General features: G+C 66.2%; 1 protein-coding gene across 1 annotated transcript; it reads left to right on the top strand.

The window, feature by feature from the left end:
• The first annotated feature begins 296 nt into the window (after positions 1-296).
• On the top strand, positions 297-6,781 carry LOC144741002 (transmembrane protein 107-like). The gene is made up of 5 exons (XM_078623696.1): positions 297-1,271; positions 2,551-2,618; positions 3,651-3,751; positions 4,348-4,444; positions 6,119-6,781. The coding sequence occupies exons 1-5, from the start codon at positions 1,185-1,187 to the stop codon at positions 6,186-6,188; spliced, it is 423 nt and encodes a 140-aa protein (XP_078479822.1). The 5' UTR covers positions 297-1,184; the 3' UTR covers positions 6,189-6,781.
• The last annotated feature ends 7,152 nt before the right edge of the window (positions 6,782-13,933 follow it).

The following is a 13,933-nucleotide window of genomic DNA, read 5'->3' as shown; positions in this document are numbered from 1 at the left end:
TGAGTGAGTGGGTGAGTGAGTGGGGTGAGTGTGGTGAATGAGTGAGTGGGGTGAGTGGGGTGAGTAGGTGGATGAGTGAGTGGGTGAGTGGGTGAATGAGTGAGTGGGTGAGTGAGTGGGTGAGTAGGTGGATGAGTGAGTGGGTGAGTGGGTGAATGAAGTGAGTGGGGTGAGTAGGTGGATGAGTGAGTGGGTGAGTGGGTGAATAAGTGAGTGGGTGAGTGGTTGGGTGAGTAGGTGATTGAGTGGTGGGTGAGTGAGTGGGTCAGCCCCATGGGTTGTACTGCCGTGCCAGGCTAGGTGCATGAGGTCACGTGACAGACCCTGCAGGTGCCATGGGTTGCACTGCTGTGCCAGGCTAGGTGCATGGGGAGGAGGTCACGTGACAGACCCTGCAGGTGCCATGGGTTGTACTGCTGTGCCAGGCTAGGTGCATGAGATCATTCACGTGACAGACCCTGCAGGTGCCATGGGTTGTACTGCTGTGCCAGGCTAGGTGCATGAGGTGGTCACGTGACAGACCCAGCAGGTGCCATGGGTTGTACTGCTGTGCCAGGCTAGGTGCATGAGGAGGTCACGGGACAGACCCTGACTAAATTATGCTAATTTCATCTCCCTAATTTGCATAATTCACCTCATTAACATAGCCCCGCCCACTCGACCCCAGTGGCAACCAATCAGCGTCCAACGTTCACCTCGCTTACGATCCTTAACACAATAGAAACAAATCGATAAGTGTACCACGTAATAAACAGCTCGTCGATCCATCGATCAACTAATCGAACGCTTACAATTCAGTGCGATATAAATATTATATAATATTATTATTATAAAAGGGGGTTGGGCTTGGGGTGGAGACGCGTCACCATGGCAACGGGCCTAGAAGCCTACAACGGAAGGCCGCAACCATCACCCCGCGAAACTTTAAAAGCTTCAAAAAAGAAAACTAAACAACGCGATTAAAAAAAAAAACGAAACTCTCAGACGCTTTCTACCCTCGCCGCGGTCAAAGCGAACGTTTTACAAAGCAGCGAACAATAATTGTCACTGAACGCGCTAGAAAACGCTTACCTCAGGGCTTGCCTAGGCTTTGGGCCTAGTCTTGACCAGTCTTTCGCTCGCTCGTAATTGTTGTTTAGTTTCTTTATTTGTTGATTTCTGTTCGTTCGTTGTCGTTTGGAGAGATGCCGGCAATCAGCGGCATAGTTCCCGCCCGTTTCCTGACGATGGTGTCTCACTTCGTCGTGGTGGTCACCATATTCTGGTCTAAGGTGAGCTCGTTTCGAGATCGAATTCGCGTCTTCTCTGCGTCTTTGTTGACGAGTTTAAAGTTTTAAAATGGAAATTGTGCTGCTGCTGCTGCGGCTAAGGTTGAGGTGGTTTGGTGGTTGATGATGAACGGCGGCGTTTGTTTGAGTCGGCGGTCGATGTTGGAAGAAAACTTCGCTAGGTACGGAGACGTGGGTGAGTGGATGAGTGAGTGAGTTAGTGAGTGGGTGAGTGTGTGAGAGTGTGGGTGGGTGAGTGAGTGGGTGAGTGAATGGGTGAGTGGGTGAGTGTGTGAGAGAGTGGGTGAGAGGGTGAGTGGGTGGGTGAGAGGGTGAGTGGGTGGGTGAGTGGTGTGTGAGTGGGTGAGTGAGTGGGTGGGTGAGTGAGTGAGTGGGTGGTGAGTGGGTGAGTGAGTGGTGAGTGAGTGGGTGAGTTAATCTGACACAGCCACTGTGACCTCCACTCACTCACCCACTCACCCACTCACCCACTCACTCACCCACCCACCCACTCACTCACCCACTCACCCACTCACTCACCCACTCACCCCACTTACTCACTCACTCACCCACTCACCCACTCACCCACTCACCCACCCACTCACCCACTCACCCACTCACCCACCCACTCACCCACCCACTCACTCACCCACTCACTCACTCACCCACTCACCCACCCACCCACCCACTCACTCACTCACCCACCCACCCACTCACCCACCCACTCACCCACCCACTCACCCACCCACCCACTCACTCACCCACCCACTCACCCACTCACCCACCCATTCACCCACCCAACCACTCACCCACCCACTCACCCACTCACCCACCCACCCACTCACTCACCCACTCACTCACCCACCCACTCACTCTCCCACTCACTCACTCACCCACCCACTCACCCACCCACTCACTCACCCACCCACTCACTCACCCACTCACTCACTCACCCACCCACCCACCCACCCACCCACCCACTCACCCACCCACTCACCCACCCAACTACTCACCCACCCACTCACCCACCCACTCACTCACCCACCCACTCACCCACTCACTCACCCACCCACTCACTCTCCCACTCACTCACCCACCCACTCAACCACCCACTCACTCTCCCACTCACCCACCCACTCACTCACTCACTCACCCACTCACTCACCCACCCACTCACCCACCCACTCACTCACTCACCCACCCACTCACCCACTCACTCACCCACTCACCCACCCACTCACCCACTCACCCACCCACTCACCCCCCGTGTGTGTCCGAGTAGGAGAGCAGCGTGCTGGGGAGTTTATCTCCAGAAGCCACCACAGCAGAGGTCACCAGCAAGGAGACAGAGTGAGTACCACACTCACCATGGTGGTGGTGGTGGTGATGGTGGTGGTGATGGTGTTGGTGGTGATGATGGTGATGATGGTGATGGTGGTGATGTTGATGATGGTGGTGATGGTGGTGATGATGGTGTTGATGTTGATGGTGGTGATGGTGATGATGATGGTGGTGATGGTGTTGGTGGTGATGGTGGTGATGGTGGTGATGGTGGTGATGATGGTGATGTTGATGGTGGTGATGGTGGTGATGGTGGTGATGGGTGGTGGTCACCACAGCAGAAGTCACCAGCAAGGAGACAGAGTGAGTACCACACTCACCATGGTGGTGGTGGTGGTGGTGATGGTGGTGATGGTGTTGGTGGTGATGATGGTGATGATGGTGATGATGGTGATGGTGGTGATGTTGATGATGGTGGTGATGGTGGTGATGATGGTGTTGATGTTGATGGTGGTTATGGTGATGATGGTGGTGATGGTGTTGGTGGTGGTGATGGTGGTGGTGGTGATGGTGGTGATGATGGTGGTGGTGATGGTGGTGATGGTGGTGATGGTGGTGATGGGTGGTGGTCACCACAGCAGAGGTCACCAGCAAGGAGACAGAGTGAGCACCACACTTACCATGGTGGTGGTGATGGTGATGATGGTGATGATGATGATGATCGTGATGATGGTGATGATGATGATGGTGATGATGGTGATGATGATGGTGGTGGTGGTGATGATGATGATGGTGATGATGGTGATGATGATGATCGTGATGATGGTGATGATGATGACACTGGTGATGGTGATGATGATGGTGGTGGTGGTGGTGTTGGTGGTGGTGATGTTGATGATGGTGTTGATGTTGATGATGTTGATGGTGTTGATGTTGGTGATGGTGGTGGTGGTGTTGGTGGTGGTGATGTTGATGGTGTTGATGGTGGTGGTGATGGTGGTGTTGATGGTGGTGTTGATGGTGGTGGTGATGTTGATGATGTTGATGGTGGTGATGTTGATGATGTTGATGGTGGTAGTGATGGTGTTGATGGTGATGCAGACTCACCGTGGCTCTCTCTCTCACCATCGCGCTCTTCGCTGTGGAGCTGTCGGGCTTCCTGAGCGGAGTCACCACCCTCAACTCCACACAGGGATTGCTGTGTAACTCACCAGCACTCACCACCACTCACCATCACTCACCACCATCACTCACCATCACTCACCACCACTCACCACCATCATCACTCTCAACTCTACACAGGGATTGCTGTGTAACTCACCAGTACTCACCAACTCTCACCAACACTCACCATCACTCATCACCATCGCCACCATCGCCACCATCACCACCATCATCACCATCATCACCATCACCACCATCACAACCATCACCACCATCATCACCATCATCACCACCATCATCACCATCATCACCATCATCACCACCATCACCACCACCATCACCACCATCATCACCATCACCACCACCACCATCATCACCATCACCACCATCTCCACCATCTCCACCATCATCACCACCATCATCACCACCATCACCACCATCACCACCATCATCACCACCATCACAACCATCACCACAACCATCACCACCACCACCATCATCATCATCACCACCATCACCACCACCACCATCACCACCATCATCACCACCATCACAACCATCACCACCATCACCACCACTGCACTTGCCCCTCCACGCGTGTGTGAGACTACCTGGGGCTCCTGTGTCTGTGTAGCTACGTGTGCTCACGCGAGCGGCTCCATCAGCCTCTCCTTCTTCCTGCTCGAGGGATGGCCTCTAGCCACCTACTGGGCCGTGTTCACTTTCTGCAGGTGGGAGATGCTCACCCACTCACTCACTCACCCACACGCTCACCCGCACGCTCACCCACTCGTTCACTTGCTCACTCACTCACCCACGCACTCACTCACCCAACCGCTCACCCACACGCACGCTCGCTCACTCGTTCACTCACCCACACGCTCACCCTCATACTCACCCACACACTCACCCACAAGCTCACCCACACGCTCACTCACACGCTCACTCACTCACCCACACGCTCACCCGCACGCTCATCCGCACGCTCACCCACACGCTCACCCACTCACTCACCCACACGCTCACCCGCACGCTCACCCACTCGTTCACTCGCTCACTCGCTCACTCACTCACCCACGCACTCACTCACCCAACCGCTCACCCACACGCACGCTCGCTCACTCGTTCACTCACCCACACGCTCACCCGCATACTCACCCACACGCTCACCCACAAGCTCACCCACACGCTCACTCACACGCTCACTCACTCACCCACACGCTCACCCGCACGCTCATCCGCACGCTCACCCACACGCTCACCCACTCACTCACCCACACGCTCACCCGCACGCTCACTCACTCGTTCACTCGCTCACTCGCTCACTCACTCACCCACGCACTCACTCACCCAACCGCTCACCCACACGCACGCTCGCTCACTCGTTCACTCACCCACACGCTCACCCGCATACTCACCCACACGCTCACCCACAAGCTCACCCACACGCTCACTCACACGCTCACTCACTCACCCACACGCTCACCCGCACGCTCATCCGCACGCTCACCCACACGCTCACCCACTCACTCACCCACACGCTCACCCGCACGCTCACCCACTCGTTCACTCGCTCACTCGCTCACTCACTCACCCACGCACTCACTCACCCAACCGCTCACCCACACGCACGCTCGCTCACTCGTTCACTCACCCACACGCTCACCCGCATACTCACCCACACGCTCACCCACAAGCTCACCCACACGCTCACTCACACGCTCACTCACTCACCCACCCGCTCACCCACTCACTCACTCACACGCTCACCAACGCACTCACCCACACGCTCACCCGCACGCTCATCCGCACGCTCACCCACACGCTCACCCACTCACTCACCCACCCACCAACCCACACGCTCACCCACACGCTCACCCACACGCTCACCCACTCGAGCACGCACACACTCACCCACACGCTCACCCACTCACCCACACGCTCACCCACTCACCCACACGCTCACCCACCCGCTCACCCACCGCCCCACTCTCTCACCCACTCAACCACTCTCTCACGCACTCACCCACTCTCTCATCCATCCACCCACCCACTCACACAACATCCACCCACCCATTCACACACCCATTCTCTCTCCCACCCACCCACTCTCTCACCCACCCACTCTCTCACCCACTCAACCACTCTCTCACGCACTCACCCACTCTCTCATCCATCCACCCACCCACTCACATATCCACCCACCCATTCACCCACCCACTCACCCACCCACCCACTCTCTCACTCACTCATCCACTCTCTCACCCACCCACTCTCTCACCCACCCACTCTCTCACCCACCCACTCTCTCACCCACCCACTCTCTCACCCACTCACTTTCTCTCTCACCCCCCACCCACTAACCCCCCCTCCCTCTCCCCGTGTCTCCCCCCCCCCCCCCCCAGTGTTCTCCCCGCCGCCGTGGAGGTGACCCTCGTGGTTTGCGCCGTCACCTGCAAGAGGAGGCCGCTGTGAAGCCTCCCCTCGCCTAGAACCGCCCCCAGCTGCCCCTCGCCCCGCTGGGCAACCTCCTCACTGCGGTCAGCCCCAGCAGGGGGCGCTGTCAATCGCTCTCAAACTAGCCACGCCCCTGTGACGTCATGCCACGCCCCTCTGACGGCATGCCACGCCCCTTTTTGTGACCCCACCCCTTTTTTAAATCCTTTATATTGAGTTCGCTTGCGCGCTTACGACCGTGCAAATCTTTCGGTCGTTTTTTAACCCACTTCCCGTGATCCAATCGAGCTGACATTTTCCACACGGACTCGTTGTGCGTGACAATGAATGTTCGTGAAAATATTTTCCCAAAATTTTTTCCCAAATTTTTCAATTTTTAGGACAAAAATATTATATTTATTTACCAATTGCTTAATGGTGCAATGCAATCATCTGACCCATAGGTGGCAGCCATCTCAAGGCAGAGGACGAGAGGACTCTAGCCGCCACGCATATAAAGGATTTATAGTGAAAGACTTTGTCTTTACGGGGTTATACTGGTTGTATCTTCGCCCCGCCCACTTTCCCCATCCGCCCATCTACGCCCCACCCCCCCCTGCCTTGATTCACTCTCGGAGGGAGGGGGGTGAGGAGGGAGGGGGGGGAGTGGAGGGAGGGGGGGGGAGTGGAGGGAGGGGAGGGAGTGGAGTGAGGGGGGGGGTGAGGAGTGAGGGGGGGAGTGGAGGGAGGGGGGGGGAGTGGAGGGAGGGGGGGGGGAGTGGAGGGAGGGGAGGGAGTGGAGGGAGGGGGAGTGGAGGGAGGGGGGGGGGTGAGGAGTGAGGGGGGGGGAGTGGAGGGAGGGGGGGGGAGTGGAGGGAGGGGAGGGAGTGGAGGGAGGGGGGGGGGTGAGGAGTGAGGGGGGGAGTGGAGGGAGGGGAGGGAGTGGAGGGAGGGGGGGGTGAGGAGTGAGGGGGGGGAGTGGAGGGAGGGGGAGTGGAGGGAGGGGGGGGGGAGTGGAGGGAGGGGGGGGGGTGAGGAGTGAGGGGGGGGGTGAGGAGTGAGGGGGGGAGTGGAGGGAGGGGGGGGAGTGGAGGGAGGGGGGGGAGTGGAGGGAGGGAGTGGAGGGAGGGGGGGGGGTGAGGAGTGAGGGGGGGAGTGGAGGGAGGGGAGGGAGGGGGGGGTGAGGAGTGAGGGGGGGGGAGTGGAGGGAGGGGGGGGAGTGGAGGGAGGGGAGGGGAGTGGAGGGAGGGGGGGGGTGAGGAGTGAGGGGGGGAGTGGAGGGAGGGGAGGGAGTGGAGGGAGGGGGGTGAGGAGGGAGGGGGGGGGAGTGGAGGGAGGGGGGGGGAGTGGAGGGAGGGGAGGGAGTGGAGTGAGGGGGGGGGGTGAGGAGTGAGGGGGGGAGTGGAGGGAGGGGGGGGAGTGGAGGGAGGGGGGGGGAGTGGAGGGAGGGGAGGGGAGTGGAGGGAGGGGGAGTGGAGGGAGGGGGGGGGTGAGGAGTGAGGGGGGGGGAGTGGAGGGAGGGGGGGGAGTGGAGGGAGGGGAGGGAGTGGAGGGAGGGGGGGGGTGAGGAGTGAGGGGGGGGAGTGGAGGGAGGGGAGGGAGTGGAGGGAGGGGGGGGTGAGGAGTGAGGGGGGGGAGTGGAGGGAGGGGGAGTGGAGGGAGGGGGGGGAGTGGAGGGAGGGGGGGGGGTGAGGAGTGAGGGGGGGGGGTGGAGGTGAGGGGGGGGAGTGGTGGGAGGGGGGGGAGTGGGGAGGGGGGGGAGTGGAGGGAGGGGAGTGGAGGGAGGGGGGGGGTGAGGAGTGAGGGGGGGAGTGGAGGGAGGGGAGGGAGGGGGGGGGGTGAGGAGTGAGGGGGGGGAGTGGAGGGAGGGGGGGGGGGAGTGGAGGGAGGGGGGGGAGTGGAGGGAGGGGGGGGGGGTGGGAGTGTGAGGGGGGGAGTGGAGGGAGGGGGGGGGAGTGGAGGGAGGGGGGGTGAGGAGTGAGGGGGGGGAGTGGAGGGAGGGGGAGTGGAGGGAGGGGGGGGGAGTGGAGGGAGGGGGGGGGGAGTGGAGGGAGGGGGGAGTGGAGGGAGGGGAGGGAGTGGAGGGAGGGGGGGGAGTGGAGGGAGGGGGGGGGGGAGTGGAGGGAGGGGGGGGGGTGAGGAGGGAGGGGGGGGGTGAGGAGTGAGGGGGGGAGTGGAGGGAGGGGGGGGGAGTGGAGGGAGGGGGGGGAGTGGAGGGAGGGAGTGGAGGGAGGGGGGGGGGTGAGGAGTGAGGGGGGGAGTGGAGGGAGGGGAGGGAGGGGGGGGTGAGGAGTGAGGGGGGGGAGTGGAGGGAGGGGGGGGGAGTGGAGGGAGGGGAGGGAGTGGAGGGAGGGGGGGGGGTGAGGAGTGAGGGGGGGGAGTGGAGGGAGGGGGAGGGAGTGGAGGGAGGGGGGGGTGAGGAGTGAGGGGGGGGGAGTGGAGGGAGGGGGGAGTGGAGGGAGGGGGGGGAGTGGAGGGAGGGGGGGGGAGTGGAGGGAGGGGGAGTGGAGGGAGGGGGAGGGAGTGGAGGGAGGGGGGGGAGTGGAGGGAGGGGGGGGGTGAGGAGTGAGGGGGGGGAGTGGAGGGAGGGGGGAGTGGAGGGAGGGGGGGGAGTGGAGGGAGGGGGGGGTGAGGAGTGAGGGGGGGGAGTGGAGGGAGGGGGGAGTGGAGGGAGGGGAGGGAGTGGAGGGAGGGGGGGGGGGAGTGGAGGGGGGGGGGTGAGGAGTGAGGGGGGGGGAGTGGAGGGAGGGGGGAGTGGAGGGAGGGGGGGGAGTGGAGGGAGGGGGGGGGTGAGGAGTGAGGGGGGGGGTGAGGAGTGAGGGGGGGAGTGGAGGGAGGGGGGGGAGTGGAGGGAGGGGGGGAGTGGAGGGAGGGAGTGGAGGGAGGGGGGGGGTGAGGAGTGAGGGGGGAGTGGAGGGAGGGGAGGGAGGGGGGGGTGAGGAGTGAGGGGGGGGAGTGGAGGGAGGGGGGGGAGTGGAGGGAGGGGAGGGGAGTGGGGAGGAGGGGGGGGGTGAGGAGTGAGGGGGGGAGTGGAGGGAGGGGGAGGGAGTGGAGGGAGGGGGGGGTGAGGAGTGAGGGGGGGGAGTGGAGGGAGGGGGAGTGGAGGGAGGGGGAGTGGAGGGAGGGGGGGGAGTGGGAGGGAGGGGGGGGAGTGGAGGGAGGGGGGTGGAGGGAGGGGAGGGAGTGGAGGGAGGGGGGGGGAGTGGAGGGAGGGGGGGGGTGAGGAGTGAGGGGGGGGAGTGGAGGGAGGGGGAGTGGAGGGAGGGGAGGGGAGTGGAGGGAGGGGGGGGGTGAGGAGTGAGGGGGGGGAGTGGAGGGAGGGGGAGTGGAGGGAGGGGAGGGAGTGGAGGGAGGGGGGGGAGTGGGAGGGGGGGGGTGAGGAGTGAGGGGGGGGAGTGGAGGGAGGGGGGGAGTGGAGGGAGGGGGGGGAGTGGAGGGAGGGGGGGGGGGTGAGGAGTGAGGGGGGGGGGTGAGGAGTGAGGGGGGGGAGTGGAGGGAGGGGGGGGGGAGTGGGAGGGAGGGGGGGGGAGTGGAGGGAGGGAGTGGAGGGAGGGGGGGGGGTGAGGAGTGAGGGGGGGAGTGGAGGGAGGGGAGGGAGGGGGGGGGTGAGGAGTGAGGGGGGGGGAGTGGAGGGAGGGGGGGGGGGGAGTGGAGGGAGGGGAGGGGAGTGGAGGGAGGGGGGGGGTGAGGAGTGAGGGGGGGGTGGGAGGGGAGGGGGAGGGGGAGTGGAGGGAGGGGGGGGTGAGGAGTGAGGGGGGGAGTGGAGGGAGGGGGGGGAGTGGAGGGAGGGGAGGGAGTGGAGGGAGGGGGGGGGTGAGGAGTGAGGGGGGGAGTGGAGGGAGGGGGGGGAGTGGAGGGAGGGGGGGTGAGGGTGAGGGGGGGGAGTGGAGGGAGGGGGAGTGGAGGGAGGGGGGGGGAGTGGAGGGAGGGGGGGGGGGTGAGGAGTGAGGGGGGGGGTGAGGAGTGAGGGGGGGGAGTGGAGGGAGGGGGGGGGAGTGGAGGGAGGGGGGGGGAGTGGAGGGAGGGAGTGGAGGGAGGGGGGGGAGTGAGGAGTGAGGGGGGGAGTGGAGGGAGGGGAGGGGAGGGGGGGGTGAGGAGTGAGGGGGGGGAGTGGAGGGAGGGGGGGGGAGTGGAGGGAGGGGAGGGAGTGGAGGGAGGGGGGGGGGGGAGTGAGGGTGAGGGGGGGAGTGTGGAGGGAGGGGGGGAGTGAGGGAGGGGGGGGAGTGGAGGGAGGGGAGGGAGTGGAGGGAGGGGGGGGGAGTGGAGGGAGGGGAGGGAGTGGAGGGGAGGGGGGGGGGTGAGGAGTGAGGGGGGGGGGTGAGGAGTGAGGGGGGGAGTGGAGGGAGGGGGGGGAGTGGAGGGAGGGGGGGAGTGGAGGGAGGGGGGGGAGTGGAGGGAGGGGAGGGGAGTGGAGGGAGGGGGGGAGTGGAGGGAGGGGAGGGAGTGGAGGGAGGGGGGGGGAGTGGAGGGAGGGGAGGGAGTGGAGGGAGGGGGGGGTGAGGAGTGAGGGGGGGGTGAGGAGTGAGGGGGGGAGTGGAGGGAGGGGGGGGAGTGGAGGGAGGGGGAGGGAGTGGAGGGAGGGGGGGGAGTGGAGGGAGGGGGGGTGAGGAGTGAGGGGGGGGAGTGGAGGGAGGGGGGGGAGTGGAGGGAGGGGGGAGGGAGTGGAGGGAGGGGGGGGGTGAGGAGTGAGGGGGGGGGTGAGGAGTGAGGGGGGGAGTGGAGGGAGGGGGGGGAGTGGAGGGAGGGGGGGGAGTGGAGGGAGGGGAGGGAGTGGAGGGAGGGGGGGGGGGGTGAGGAGTGAGGGGGGGAGTGGAGGGAGGGGGGGGGAGTGGAGGGAGGGGGGGGAGTGGAGGGAGGGGAGGGAGTGGAGGGAGGGGGGGGGTGAGGAGTGAGGGGGGGGAGTGGAGGGAGGGGGGGGGAGTGGAGGGAGGGGAGGGAGTGGAGGGAGGGGGGGGGTGAGGAGTGAGGGGGGGAGTGGAGGGAGGGGAGGGAGTGGAGGGAGGGGGGGGTGAGGAGTGAGGGGGGGGAGTGGAGGGAGGGGGAGTGGAGGGAGGGGGGGGGGGAGTGGAGGGAGGGGGGGGGGTGAGGAGTGAGGGGGGGGGTGAGGAGTGAGGGGGGGAGTGGAGGGAGGGGGGGGAGTGGAGGGAGGGGGGGGAGTGGAGGGAGGGAGTGGAGGGAGGGGGGGGGTGAGGAGTGAGGGGGGGAGTGGAGGGAGGGGGGAGGGAGTGGAGGGAGGGGGGGGGTGAGGAGTGAGGGGGGGGAGTGGAGGGAGGGGGGGGAGTGGAGGGAGGGGGGGGAGTGGAGGGGAGGGGGGGGGGGTGAGGAGTGAGGGGGGGGGTGAGGAGGGAGGGGGGAGTGGAGGGAGGGGGGGGAGTGGAGGGAGGGGGGGGAGTGGAGGGAGGGAGGGGGAGGGGGGGGGTGAGGAGTGAGGGGGGGAGTGGAGGGGAGGGGGAGGGAGGGGGGGGTGAGGAGTGAGGGGGGGGAGTGGAGGGAGGGGGGGGGGAGTGGAGGGAGGGGAGGGAGTGGAGGGAGGGGGGGGTGGAGGGAGGGGGGGGAGTGGAGGGAGGGGGGGGAGTGGAGGAGGGGGGGGAGTGGAGGGAGGGGGAGGGAGTGGAGGGAGGGGGGGGGAGTGGAGGGAGGGGAGGGAGTGGAGGGAGGGGGGGGTGAGGAGTGAGGGGGGGGGTGGTGAGGAGTGAGGGGGGGAGTGGAGGGAGGGGGGGGAGTGGAGGGAGGGGGGGGAGTGGAGGGAGGGGGGGGGAGTGGAGGGAGGGGGGGAGTGGAGGGAGGGGGGGGAGTGGAGGGAGGGGGGGGAGTGGAGGGAGGGGGGGGGAGTGGAGGGGGGGAGGGAGTGGAGGGAGGGGGGGGTGAGGAGTGAGGGGGGGTGGAGTGAGGGGGGGGAGTGGAGGGAGGGGGGGGAGTGGAGGGAGGGGAGGGAGTGGAGGGAGGGGGGGGAGTGGAGGGAGGGGGGTGAGGAGTGAGGGGGGGGAGTGGAGGGAGGGGGGGGAGTGGAGGGAGGGGAGGGGAGTGGAGGGAGGGGGGGGGGTGAGGAGGGAGGGGGGGGGTGAGGAGTGAGGGGGGGGGAGTGGAGGGAGGGGGGGGAGTGGAGGGAGGGGGGGGGAGTGGAGGGAGGGGAGGGAGTGGAGGGGAGGGGGGGGGGGTGAGGAGTGAGGGGGGGAGTGGAGGGAGGGGGGGGAGTGAGGGAGGGGGGGGAGTGGAGGGAGGGGAGGGAGGGGGGGGTGAGGAGTGAGGGGGGGAGTGGAGGGAGGGGGGGGAGTGGAGGGAGGGGAGGGAGTGGAGGGAGGGGGGGGGTGGAGGTGAGGGGGGGAGTGGAGGGAGGGGAGGGAGTGGAGGGAGGGGGGGGTGAGGAGTGAGGGGGGGGGAGTGGAGGGAGGGGGGAGTGGAGGGAGGGGGGGGAGTGGAGGGAGGGGGGGGGGTGAGGAGTGAGGGGGGGGGGTGGAGGGTGAGGGGGGGAGTGGAGGGAGGGGGGGGAGTGGAGGGAGGGGGGGGAGTGGAGGGAGGGGGAGTGGAGGGAGGGGGGGGGTGAGGAGTGAGGGGGGGGAGTGGAGGGAGGGGGGAGGGGAGGGGGGGGTGAGGAGTGAGGGGGGGGGAGTGGAGGGAGGGGGGGGAGTGAGGGAGGGAGGGGGAGGGAGTGGAGGGAGGGGGGGGGTGAGGAGTGAGGGGGGGAGTGGAGGGAGGGGAGGGAGTGGAGGGAGGGGGGGGAGGAGTGAGGGAGGGGGGGGAGTGGAGGGAGGGGGGAGTGGAGGGAGGGGGGGGAGTGGAGGGAGGGGGGGGAGTGGAGGGAGGGGGGGAGTGGAGGGAGGGGGGGAGTGGAGGGAGGGGGGGGAGTGGAGGGAGGGGGGGGTGAGGAGTGAGGGGGGGGGAGTGGAGGGAGGGGGGGAGTGGAGGGAGGGGAGGGTGGAGTGGAGGGAGGGGGGGGGGGTGAGGAGTGAGGGGGGGGAGTGGAGGGGAGGGGGGGAGTGGAGGGAGGGGGGGGAGTGGAGGGAGGGGGGGGAGTGGAGGGAGGGGGGGGGTGAGGAGTGAGGGGGGGGAGTGGAGGGAGGGGGGGAGTGGAGGGAGGGGGGGGAGTGGAGGGAGGGGGGGGGTGAGGAGTGAGGGGGGGGGTGAGGAGTGAGGGGGGGAGTGGAGGAGGGGGGGGAGTGGAGGGAGGGGGGGGGAGAGTGGAGGGAGGGGAGTGGAGGGAGGGGGGGGGGTGAGGAGTGAGGGGGGGGAGTGGAGGAGGGGAGGGAGGGGGGGGTGAGGAGTGAGGGGGGGGGAGTGGAGGGAGGGGGGGGGAGTGGAGGGAGGGGGGGAGTGGAGGGAGGGGGGGGGTGAGGAGTGAGGGGGGGAGTGGAGGGAGGGGAGGGAGTGGAGGGAGGGGGGGTGAGGAGTGAGGGGGGGGAGTGGAGGGAGGGGGAGTGGAGGGAGGGGGAGTGGAGGGAGGGGGGGGAGTGGAGGGAGGGGGGGGGAGTGGAGGGAGGGGGAGTGGAGGGAGGGAGGGAGTGGAGGGAGGGGGGGGAGTGGAGGGAGGGGGGGGTGAGGAGTGAGGGGGGGGAGTGGAGGGAGGGGGAGTGGAGGGAGGGGAGGGAGTGGAGGGGAGGGGGGGGGTGAGGAGTGAGGGGGGGGGAGTGGAGGGAGGGGGAGTGGAGGGAGGGGAGGGGAGTGGAGGGAGGGGGGGGGAGTGGAGGGAGGGGGGGTGAGGAGTGAGGGGGAGGGAGTGGAGGGAGGGGGAGTGAGGAGGGGGGGGGGGGAGTGGAGGGAGGGGGGGGGGTGAGGAGTGAGGGGGG

The sequence above is a fragment of the Lampetra planeri genome, unplaced genomic scaffold (genome assembly GCF_965212315.1).
Source record: "Lampetra planeri unplaced genomic scaffold, kcLamPlan1.2.h2 scaffold_381, whole genome shotgun sequence".
NCBI classification, from domain to species: Eukaryota; Metazoa; Chordata; class Hyperoartia; order Petromyzontiformes; family Petromyzontidae; genus Lampetra; species Lampetra planeri.
This window is presented reverse-complemented; position numbering and strand designations above follow the sequence as displayed.

Bases quoted from the DNA above. Each gene is read 5' to 3' on its own strand.
- LOC144741002 (XM_078623696.1), top strand. From the start codon at position 1,185: ATGCCGGCAATCAGCGGCATAGTTCCCGCCCGTTTCCTGACGATGGTG. The intron at 1,272-2,550 runs GTGAGCTCGTTT...GTGTCCGAGTAG, and splicing joins TCACCATATTCTGGTCTAAG to GAGAGCAGCGTGCTGGGGAG. The intron at 3,752-4,347 runs GTAACTCACCAG...GTGTCTGTGTAG, and splicing joins CTCCACACAGGGATTGCTGT to CTACGTGTGCTCACGCGAGC.